A 12,382-nucleotide genomic window follows, 5' to 3' on the forward strand; every position below is an offset into this window, starting at 1 on the left:
TTTTTAAAAGTCTAACCATGCTTCAAGTTTAAGTGGAGGCACACAGATTAAAGGAATTTTACGGCTGCAATACAATTTAAGCTTAATCAACATCATTGGTGGCATAATGCTGATTACCACAAAAATGTATTTTGAGTCAACATTATGCCACAAATGCTGTCAATGGAGCTTAACTTGTATTGAAACAGAATATAACTTTAAAGGAAAGAGGACGTTTTCCATTTTATAGTTTCATAAACTAGCTGTAAATGTTCAGAGTCCCAAAAAACAGTATGTTTTCATTTGAGTATGCATAGGTTGCATCTGCCTCTCATTTCTTGTTCTCGCAGCAGTTTCCAGACCAGAGTGATGTTTAGAGCTATTAAAGTGTATTTTTCTCAAATGAACTTACAGCAGTCTAGAACAAAAATCACTAAGCACCTATACACGTTCAATGCAGTATAAAAGAAAGGACATAAAATATCAAAGTTTTATATAAAGACTAATTTATTTATATCTTTCGATTTCCAAATGAAATACAAAGTTTAAAAAAACAGCTTGACAAATACATTCCAAATGTTTTGGAAACCAAAACTTGTTTGAAAGTCAGTGGTTCCAGAAGTGCATCCTTATTTAAAAACTCATATTCTTTAGAAAAATGAATGATGGTCATTTAATAACTGCCTAAATGAGATGTGCAAACATCAACATTGGATTTGTTTAGAGATAGCATCTTGATCTTTTATCAGTGGAAGCCTTCAGCAGTATGACCAGAGAGAGCAATTAAGATTCTTTCTTCCAAGCAGTGAAAACTTAAGTGAATTACAGTCATTTTAGAGCAGAATTTACTGAATCAAACTAAACTGACATGAACCTGTCTCATAACTACAAATATTTACTGATATGTTTTGATCAAGATATTCCCACAAGCTTGTCTATAAAACTAAAACATGAGTAAAACAGAATAACATAAAAAAAAGAAGCTATTTTGCCCTGGACATTTACACTGGGGTTTACTCTGAAACCCACACACACATGAAAAATAAAACAATTAAAAAAGTGAAATAAACTGAACATAGCACCAGCACGAAACTTGTTTTGCTTTATCCTTCTGTGAAGAAAAAAGAATACTTCAAGGTTTACTTTGGATCAAATCCTTTGGCAGAATCCAGTGCAGGTATCTTAGCTCTGTTGGAGCTTCTCGTTCTAGGTGCTATATCCTCTGAGTGTTGTCAGCGGTTAGTTAAGAGTCTTCATTCATTTCTATGTTTTCACTGCAGCAATGACCACTTGTTTAACAGGTGCTGTTAAAAACAATCACTGTTAGAGTACCTGGTGTTTATTCAATCAATATATATATTTTTTTTAATACTTGCATTTATTCAAGACAAAAATCTGTAATTATACATACTTTTTATGGATAAATGATTTCTATATGAAGTAACAAGCAGTTTATTATATACTGTTTTTAGAAGAAAACCCACCTGTTTTTCCACAGCCTTTCTCACACTCATCTTTTGTATCAAAGCGATTCTGGTTCCCTCCACAGCCTCCGTACCAGAAGCGTGCACAGTTTCCTCTTAGGGGGTCATAATACCACTTAAGCACAAATTTAGCACAGCTGCCTTCTTCTTTTGGTAGCTTGCAGATATCCACACTGGAGTGCAGGGCAACTGCTAGTGTAGTGACAGAATAGACAAAAATGTCTGAACTGAATCCAGAGTTTATTTATTTGCAAAACCTTGTTAAATATTTGCATGCTGGATCATTAATTAGGTTTTGGATTATAACAGAGATGTTTACAAGACTTGACTTGTATTTTTCCAAGGTCTTTGGCAAGAAAGCAGGTCTTCACCTTCACAAGGACCACAGCTGTACATTACTATCCATGACATGACATTTTCTTGTCTTTTTGAATAAATAATTTAAATGCTTCTGACTTTCAGATGTATTACACCACATCACTTCCCATCACAAGCACCCAAATCCTTAATCTATCTATCTATATATATATATATATATACACACACACACACACACACAGTAAATGTGTCATAAACAACCCTAATCTATAAAAAAAACTAAGGTTTTCTAGAAGTTTTTTTAACTGTTTCACTGACCTGGAGCTGGTGCTGGAGGGAGGACAGCTTTGATATGCTCGTCGCTTGCTTTTTGCTCAGTCACTGTAATAGTCAGTAAAACAGAAAACAAAATCTATTAATTTTATAATTTTTTCCCCAAGAATCTTTCAATAGCTATCTTTCATTACATTTTATTTCTTAACAAGGGTAGGTGGTAGCAGTCTAAAAGTAAAGTGTCTAGGATAGAAACACGGCAGTGATTTCTTGTGATAATGATACCATCAAAGCAGGGAACAGAAATGAGTCTAAATTATTCTGCTAATTGACATTTAGTCTATATGTGTGTAGCTATAAATTTTCTCAGAAAAAGAAATAACAGGACAGCTCGACTGCCACAGTGCTTGGGTCAGGGGCTCAAAGGGCACACCTACCTATCTTCATGCAGCGCTTGAGGCAATCTGCCTCAGTCTCAAACCTATTGTCATTTCCTCCACAACCTCCAAACCAGAACTGCGTACAGAATCCGTTCTTTCTATCAAAGTACCATTTAGCTGCATAGTCTTTGCATGGTAGTCCAGAGTCAAAGTCAAGTGAGCATGGGTCCATAAGACTGTTAACTGAAACATGCAAACAAACAAAAACAAACAAACAAAGAGACAAGGAGGGTTTATTATGAGAGGGGAAAGACATAGACTGTTAGTGATATCAGATGAAATTAATGGACACATAATCAGTAAATATTAGGGGAGTGGTATATCATTTAAAGGTATTTGCAAAGTACATCTCATCATGGGTTAGCTTGATCAAAAAAGATTTTTGTATTCATTTTGTATTAATGCATTGCTTCAATACTTTCTAAACAAGGTCTCCTATACATATAAAACAATTAGGATAATGGTAAAAACTATTAGCATTTCACACTTGCAGAGGCCATCAAAACACACTTAGTCTCTTACAGTTAACAATCAGATGCATTTTGACCTGTATCAATAATTGGATCAGAGCAGTTATAATAGGAATTAGGTTCTAAGAATGGTGCATTAACTTTTTGTATTTCTGTCGGTCAGTCACCTGGTCACAGCTTAAAAGTACTATGAGAAAAAAGGTAACCCTGTTTGTGAAAGCACACTGGGAAAATATACTTTAAATGCAGATTCCAGTGCATTTGAATTATATGCAATGCACTGGACAACTGCAGTTAATTAGTGTGATGTCAGTCACATTAACTATATCTGTCCAGGTTACAAATCAGTCATTTGTGAGATGGACTCAGCAGAGGGAAAACAGGCCTTTTATAGAGAACAACTGTTTCTTCTCATTTCAAATAAAAACTGTACCTTGTTAGTAGTGGTTGTCAGTATTATGTCAGTCAATAGCATGTTGGTTTGTTTTATTATTTTGTATGTTTAAAGTAAAGTCTGCAGTGAATGAGAGGCTGTAAATGGCTCCATTTGACTAGTCTATCTGATCTCACTGCTTTACTATGCATATTGTCTCAGGCATTACAGGGTGAGAGGACGATCAGATTTAACATCAAAACTCATGAACATCAAAAATAAATTATCATTTGCAGATTTTCCAATACTTCAAACACCCTTAAACATAATCCTGAATTTACTACAGTGAATTTCAGTTTCTAAACTGTTCTGACACAAACATGCAGACTGACATAATTCACATAACCTCCACTATAATCTAACACTGGCAGCGGCTCCACTGCTCCAGGCGCCGGCAGCGAGCCCCTCCTCCCACTTCAGAAAATGTTCTGCTGTTAAGCTTTTATCTTTCTTTCTAAACAGAAAATTCTAAAATGGCAAATTAAATAAAGCTTAAAACACATATAACCGAATGTTTTACCATTTTCATGTTTTAAACAATGAATAGAATGACTTGTATTAAATATTCAAACATTTCATTCTTGATCTTGTCTTTATGTTTTTAATTTTAGATTCATCCACAACAATGAACACAGAAAAAAAAACCTTAAAGGATCTTCATACCAAAAGACCAAAGTAGTTCTTTAATGTGTGATTTAAACAATATGTTCTCCAATCTCAAAAAACAATTTAATAGAAAACCTGTCCGAGAAGCCCACAAAACCAACACAGCAAAAATAACTCTGTTTGATGACTGTTTTCCATTAAAAATATCTAAACATCATTAAAAAAAAAAAAAAACACATTCACTTGAGAAACCAAATAGCATCAGAAAACAAAACAACGAGACACTTAAAAGAATAAATCAATAAATATTTGCATAATTCAAAGAGAAAACAAGTTAGGTTTTCATATCCCACTGGCAAATAATTTTTTATTATTATTATTCTTGTTTTAAGCATAAACCACACTAAAATTGGTTTGACTTCTCTAAAATCAAAATATCTTGTCATTTTGCTTTTCAAACAAATGTTTCTTGTTTTAAGGATGTTTAGATATTTGTACTGGAAAGTAAGACAAATACACAAAGTAAGTTTTTTTGGCATCAATTACAATCTTTACATTTATTAATGCTGTTCCTTGATCGCTGTTTGTTTGTGGAAGCTTTTCGTATTATGCCATATTGAAATGCAAAAATCCAATATGAAAAAAATCTTAAGAAGAACAAAGCCTCTGCATCACTCACTAATTTCTGGATTACTCAAGGGTGCAGTAGATACAATCCCCAATCCTTCACTTGGAGTAAGAATCTTCTGTTCTGCTGATTCTGTTCAAAACGACAAATCCGAGGTTAACTACATCTTGCAGAGCTCATTGTTTTTAGCTAGTATTAATATATTTATATTTATAAAATTCTGAACTACATAATAGTCTGGAAGCAAGAGCCATCAACATGGAGGAAATGAACTATGAACTGCACCCACTGATAACGTTTATTTGCCAGCACCCGGTTCACTAATGGGATTATGCACATCAGGTAAAAACAGATCCACAGAATGAATGTGTCACAATCTGTCTCCCTCATGTTTTCCAAGGACTCTTATATAGGACTACATTTCCCATGGTACACTGCCCTCATCAGCCATCTGTTCCCCATCATCCTCACCTGTCTTCCATTTCATCATTAGTTCCGTTTGTGTATAAATACCCTCCTGTTTTGTTCTTTGATCGTCAGTTCTTGTCTGTGTACCACTTTGGCGGTTGTGGATATGGTTCTCCACATTGTTATAGCTTCATTAAAGCCTGCAAATTGATCCATCATCTCTCGCTCCATTTCTACTACACATAGGTGACAGAATGTTGATTGCAATATGCATAGTTTAATTTCCCTTGCAGCGTGCACGCCGGTTTTGAGTACTAGGGGCTGTGAGGGGTGCAACAGGCAACCACACTCTGGCATATTCTAGTGGGACTGTAAAGCACCACTCCACCACTTTGATCCAAGCTCCAAAATGTTGTTCTTTAAAATGCTGAAAGTGTGCTCAACTACACCTGTAGTGTTTGTAAATCTAGCGCATTTTATAATAGGCATATTTTCCATCTAATGGAGGTATGTTTTCCCAGAGAAGAATGACAATCACTAATAATGCCTGGTTAAATTAGATTGCAGTTGGTGATAAATTGAAATAAGGCTAAGTTCAGAACAGCATTCTACTCTTATTTCTGCAGTATATAGTATAACTGTAAATATTATCCTATTTTTTTGTATGCATAGAATACCCAAAGGAGGTCTCAAATACCTGGAGAGAGCTATCTGTTAGCATTCCTATTCAAGTCAATGGCAGTTGCTTTGCTTGAGCATACATTGTAGGCACTACACAGTGCCTGTGCAATATAGTATGCAGAAAGCAGTACACTAGCATTACATTCTGAACGCAGTCTTAAGACACAGGGATTTGTGCTTAAATACTGTATGCAAATGTGGTGCAACTGTTTAGTGAATTTGCCGCATAATTTCCTCTCTGGATTTTATACTGCATTGGACACAAAATAATCAACTTGCTGATATAGATTGTAGAGAAAATCCTCTGTAACCTACTTATTTCTGATGTATTTACGGGTGCAGTTGAGACAATCCCCATCACTTCACTTGCAGAAAGAATCTTTTGTTCTGCTGATTATGTTCAAAAGGACAAATCTGAGGTTAATTAGATTTCAAAGAGCTTCTAAAATTAATGATCATTTATCCATTCATACTTATAAAACTCTGCACAATCTAATAGTATGGAAGCAAGAACCATCAAAATACATCTCTCTTCATGTTATACTATATTGGACATGAAAATATTATCTTGCTGTTATATGTTGTAGAGCAAATTCTGTCACTTACTGATTTCTGGTTTACTCAAAGTTGCAGTGGACACCATTCCCATCATTTCACTGGCATTAAGAATTTTCTGTTCTGCTGATTCTGTTCAAAAGGACAAATCTAACGTGAACTAGATTTCAGACATCATTAATGCATTATCAAACTCTGAACTATGTAACTGTATGGAACAAAGGGGCATTAAAATACAAAGCTCTTCTCTGCTTTCCATGTTTTACTAAATTGGATCTGGAAAGAGTATATTGCTGATATAGATTGTCTGTCTCTTACTAATTTCTTATTTACTCAAGGGTGCAGTGGACATCACCTCCATCATCGTACTGGCATTAAGAGTTCTATGTTTTGCTCATTCTGTTCAAAATGACAAATCTGAAGTAAACATGATCTTGCAAAACTCATAGTTTTCAACCAACATTAATGTACTTAGACTGTGGAGCAAATCCTTTGTGTCACTTATTTCTGGTTTACTAAAGGGTGCACATATTTGTGCACTACATAGAATATATATATATATATATATATATATATATATATATATATATATATATATATCCACTTGAGGTGACTGTGATGAGGAGGAGGGCGGGGCCGGGCTGTGAGTGCGCACAGCCGGCCCCCAATCGGGCTAATCAGCCAAAGAGAGGGATAAAGGCAGCCAGAGGCGTCAGTTCGGGAGAAAGAGAAAGCCACACGCAGCTGCCGTGTGTGCTTGTGTTTTGTCTTTATGTTTTTACATGAAATATTGCTTTGATGGTTCGTCTGGTTCCCGTCTCCTCCTTTTCCCATGTTAACCCCTGTTACATTGGCTCGCTACCAGCCGCCAGAACGTGGAGGGGTCAGAGGAATGTTCGCCGTCCGCGAGGGGAGGAGAGGCTTGCTACCGGCCGCCTGGAGCGGTGGAGCCGCTGCTAGGGGCGGAAGGGCTCGCTACCGATCGCCAGAATGCGGAGGGGTGTTCCATCCGCCAGGGGTCGGAGGACTCGCTGCTGTCCGCCCAGGAAGGAGCAGCTGTCGTCTGCCCGAAGGTGGAGGAGTGGTCGAGGACCAGACGACAGCATGTCTGGGAATCGGCGAGCATTAATTGTTTTCTCTTTCTCTCACTGTCGCTCTGCCTCGCTCTTTCCCTCTCCCCTTTTCCCTCCACTTGTCTCCCTCCCAGGTCTCGAGGAAGGCGGGGATGTATGTCATGCCGGGGGTTCCCCGGCCTGAGGCAAAGGTGGGAGGAGTGTGATGAGGAGGAGGGCTGGCTAATCAGCCAAGGAGAGGGATAAAGGCAGCCAGATGCATCAGATCGGGAAAGAGAGAGCCGGACGCAGCAGCCGTGTGCTTGTGTTTTGTTTTAATTTTACATTAAATATTACTTTGATGGTTCATCCGGTTCCCACCTCCTCCTTTTCCCATGTTAACCCCTGTTACAGTGACATTAATTAGATGTAGTTCCTCCATTCTTGACTTTGGACACATACACATGTAATGTGACATAACTGCTCCCAAATATCATTCTAAGCAAACAAACCCAATATACAATTCATACTGTCAATACCTTTATGTTTTATGTCATGAACTTCCTTCTGTTCATGATGCTTCTGGTGTTTCCTGGAAAAAGATTCCATATCATTATGTTCCAATATGCATATATCAATATGAATATTATTTAAATTAAGCTAGATAAAGACAGAAACATACTTAAAGGAAAAGTTCACCAAAAAATGACAAATGACTGAAGTTCAGGCATGAAAATCTACATGGCTCAAGATGAAAGTTTCTTTGAACCTGTTACCTGTTAGTTAATCAGCTCGCTTACATATATGTAAAGCCAACTGGTTCGCATGGTGGAAGCTGATAGGTCCTTTGACATGTAATAGGGTAACCAATCACTTCATGTACTCTCTTTTTGTCCAAAATTTAAATTGCTCAGTTTTGCAGATAAGCTTTCACTGTGGAAACCTGCAAGAATTTTTCCTCTGAAAATGATATTTCAGGTGATTGCTGTGGTTTTATTCTTTCAGCTTGCAGGATAAGATCAGCTTTTGTCCATGAAATATAGAAGAGCATCTTTAACAAGGTAAGCATAGCCAAATCTGGCCTGGCACACATCGTTATATTAGGTCATTAGTTTAAAAAAAAATCCACACATAGCTAGGCTACTTCATTAGATAAATAAGCTCTGGACTTTCCTGTTCAAGATACACATTATAAGTCAGGTCAACAGCCATTTAAGCCATTCTGCCATGCTGGCCCATACACGCTTATAGATTTAGTTAATTAGTGTTACACTATTTGGCCAAGCTGGCCCAGGCACATATAAGCCCTTTGTCACTGCAGAAACTAAAGCCCGTTTTAGGTACCCAGGACTAGTACTTGCCGTCGTTTTCGCACATAAGGAACTATTGTTCCTCTTAGCTGTTTAGAGGGAATTTACAGAGACTTTTTAGCTCCTTCTCCAGGGCAGGTCCTTATATCCCACAGAAGGGACTGTGGGAGGTGCTGCAACCTGTGATTGGTCTAACACGTATGATGAACAAAGCAATGAGAAATGCAAAAAATCAGCATCCGCCATGAGTAGACAAATTTGTTGCTGCTGTTACTCAGAGGATTGTGCTAATTTTTCAATTCCTTTAACAAAAATAGTTTGGCCAAGCTGGCTAAAGCACACTTAGCTAGCATACACTCTGTGCACATGGCTCTTCGGAGCAGCAGCAGTATACATGTTTTGGCGGTGGATTTGCTTGGTTGGAGGGGTTATGTTTTGTATTATGTGTTTGTGCAGCTTCCCTGCTTTGTTGAGAGATTGTATATATGTCTAGTTGTGCAGCAGCATATCCTTCATTGTTGATGCAGCATGTCTTGTGTTTTGTCTAACTGTGTAGCAGCATGTTCAAATGCTAACACAGTATGTCTGTGTATGTTCTAGCAGTAGTAGATCTAGTCAACCAAGGCCAAAATCCTATCAATATGTCATACTCCCATTAACATGCTAAATGTTTCAGAGAGTTGTCATGACAAAACTTTTTTCATTCACTCTCATGTTGTTTCAAACCTGTATGCAGTTATTTTTTCCATGGAACCCAACAAGATAATATTTTAATACAAGACTTCAGTGAATAATCACTTACATTTTAGTCTCTTCCTCACAAAAGAAACTGTATAACACATCAGTCATATGGACTATATTTATGATTCTTTTATGCTATTTTTGTTTAAGCTTTTTAACCATTTTCGAGCTTTACATCCATGGTCACTATGAACGGTTAAATTCTTTAAAATTCCTACTTTTGTATTACAGTGAAAAACAGCAGCTTACAGGTTTGGAATGACATGAGGGTGATTAAATAATGACAGAATTTTGTCATTATTTCATCTCCATTTTTGGGTGAACCATTCCTTTAAAAAGGAAGTACATGTTTAAATGATTATTTGAATAATTTAACAAATGAATGGGCAGAGCCTCATCAGTACACTCACTCATGCATATGTGGTGAACTGAATGGGACTTTGTGTGGCTGGTCACTCTGATACCACTGGCACTTCTTAGAGACTTCAGGGGAAAGGTAGAAAGCATTTTCAACTATATAGACAGAACAGAACAACAGTCAATTACAATTTTAGTTTTTGTAGGGGAAAATGGCAACAATAAATCCTGGTATAAAAGGACAAGCTATTACAATAATGGATATAAACACATAATATTTGAAGCAACAATCTTCTGCAAAATAATTATCATTAAATATTTAAAGAACATTTCTTTGTTTGGCTTACGGCTAAGGTACTTGGGCAATAGTCTGGCAAATGTCTGAATGTGGTCGTCATAGAAGCCTGAAGGTCCATCCACCCTCTTATAAAACACATCTGAGGGCTCGCTTGCCACTTGGGCCAGGACACGAACATCACCTGCACTGAAGATCTTTCCAACTGCCATCACCACAATGAAGTACCCTTTGCATTTAACTTCAATGGCGGCCCTTACTATCCTCTCCTCATCCTCTTCTACTGGTCCAGTCACAAATAGAACTAACACCTTCAAGTGGCGGGGATGTGGCACCTTCTCAAACACATTTTCCACTGTGCCTTCAAGTGCGGCAGCAAGGGCTCGACCTCCCTCCAGCTGGTGCACCTTATCCAGAAGGAAGCTTCGGACAATGATCGCAGACTTGTGGTCTGTCAGGCCAAAGGCCACACTGATAGGGATGCTGCTGCCATTGTGAAAGTATTCATAAGGTGCATGCTGGACAAGTGCCACTCGAGCATGATGGGTACTGCTGGCTGGTTCAGGAGACATCTCCAACTGCTCTACCATCTGAGCCATGTATAGCTTTATCTCTGTGAAGACAGAGGGCCAGGTGCTCTCTGAACTATCAAGGATGAAGGTCATGTCGATGTCCAAGTCAGTGGTGGAATCTCTCCGGTCCCTACCTCTTGGTGGGGGGACATAGTCACACATCTGTTCCGGGGCACAGAAATCTAAAAGAAAGTGACAGAAAAAAACATATTCAAACACATTCCCCATTGCTATGGTTTTGTAATATATGTAATGTCCATGGCTTTGGTTAGAAACAGTTTGGTGGCTGTTCCTCATCACATTTAACAACAGTGCACATGACAACACGATTTTACCCAGGCAGATGTGGCAGGTCATGATCTTTTTGACAACATTGTTGTATTCAGCACTTCCCGGTGATGGTAGGACAATAACCTGGGCTAGTGCAGTGTTGTTAAGCTGAAACAATGTAAATGTGACATATTGAATGGAATACTTTGTTTCATGTCTAACAACTAATCAGAACACAAGATATTGCAGGTTTACACTAGTCAAATAATGTAACACATTTTTAAATCACAACTGCTGTGCATAAGACCCAATATATTTTAAATCCAAGTACACATTAAGGCAGAGAAAACACCAAAACAAAATAAGTTCAATGCATCAAACAATAGAGTTTACTGCAAAGAAGAATATTCAGGCCTATATATCAGGACTATAAAACAGCTGCTGTCATGATGGGATGGCTGTACATTCTGAGTGGTATTCTGTGGTTTAAGGACAACGACAAGGAGCACTCATTCAAGGACAACTGATGAAGCCACTCAAGTAAGTGAATAAATTAACTGGATGAATGAAAACCTTAACAGACATCAATTAAACTAAATATAAGCTAAAAAAAAAAATGGTCAGTTGTGCATTTTAAAATATCCAATAAAACTGGAAATCGCTTTGCCCAGAAGAAAATAAGATGATTGATGACTGAAAGTTTTACTACTCTTTTCCCCCTACCTGCAAGGTTCTGCTGAGTTGACGATCTTCACGATTAAGAAGAAATACAGAGGCAATTCCAGCATCGTAAAGGCGCAGAGCAGCTGCACTGAGTTCCTTCGTGACTGTGACAGGGCCATTGACGAAGAAAACAGCAACCTTGCGCACAAGGAAGCCACTGCGGACTCTCTTGAATGTGTTCTGTGCAACAAAGTTCATGGCTGTCTCCAAGCTGCGCTGCTTGCGGGTCTGCAGAGCCTGGAGCCCTTGAACTCGCTCAATAAGTGCTCGCTTCTTCAGCGCATCTGCAAAGCGGATCTCGGTGGTCACCTCATTGTTGTAGAGCGCTAGAGCAACACGGGCTCCTCGTGGACAGTTGCTTTCAGCAATAGTGATGTCACTGACCAGGCGGAGAACAGTGTCCCGCATGTTGTTGAAAGCTGGGCGTGATACACCATCTGACGCATCCAGGGCAAATGCCAACTCAGTAGGGAAGAGAGGACATTCCTGAGCACCTGAGGAATTGAGAATCCAAAGCTCAACTGCCAGAATTATGCAAAGAGTGTTTCAGAGTGTAATATCGTAACAACAGAATGCAGAAGTAGAAGAGGTTGTTCCACTGTTAACTCACCATAGCAGCAGGCTAAAAAAAGAAAGAATAAGAAAGATTTCAAAATCTTAGCCTCAAACTATGAGAAAGGAACCAACAACATAATTTGACCTAAACTGGAGAGTCCAGTACATTTTACTGTAATATGGACAGATACTTACGGCAGTTATCTCTGATTTTCTTGACCAGGTCACATTG

General features: G+C 38.2%; 1 protein-coding gene across 1 annotated transcript in view; it reads right to left on the reverse strand.

Moving 5' to 3' along the window:
* Positions 1-465: 465 nt before the first annotated feature.
* The window catches only part of LOC127448216 (collagen alpha-3(VI) chain-like), a 56,340-nt gene continuing 44,423 nt past the window's right edge, over positions 466-12,382 (reverse strand). The window contains exons 32-45 of the mRNA XM_051710590.1: positions 12,346-12,382; positions 12,206-12,217; positions 11,596-12,089; positions 10,938-11,040; positions 10,083-10,784; positions 9,789-9,891; positions 7,867-7,919; positions 6,327-6,407; positions 6,036-6,110; positions 4,683-4,763; positions 2,492-2,677; positions 2,100-2,162; positions 1,464-1,655; positions 466-1,283 (exon numbers count right to left, since the gene is read on the reverse strand). Coding sequence (XP_051566550.1) covers positions 1,243-1,283; positions 1,464-1,655; positions 2,100-2,162; positions 2,492-2,677; positions 4,683-4,763; positions 6,036-6,110; positions 6,327-6,407; positions 7,867-7,919; positions 9,789-9,891; positions 10,083-10,784; positions 10,938-11,040; positions 11,596-12,089; positions 12,206-12,217; positions 12,346-12,382 — 2,223 coding nt within the window. The 3' untranslated portion in view covers positions 466-1,242. The remainder of the gene's footprint in view (positions 1,284-1,463; positions 1,656-2,099; positions 2,163-2,491; positions 2,678-4,682; positions 4,764-6,035; positions 6,111-6,326; positions 6,408-7,866; positions 7,920-9,788; positions 9,892-10,082; positions 10,785-10,937; positions 11,041-11,595; positions 12,090-12,205; positions 12,218-12,345) is intronic.

Source organism: Myxocyprinus asiaticus, chromosome 11 (assembly GCF_019703515.2).
Source record: "Myxocyprinus asiaticus isolate MX2 ecotype Aquarium Trade chromosome 11, UBuf_Myxa_2, whole genome shotgun sequence".
In the NCBI taxonomy this organism is placed as follows: domain Eukaryota; kingdom Metazoa; phylum Chordata; class Actinopteri; order Cypriniformes; family Catostomidae; genus Myxocyprinus; species Myxocyprinus asiaticus.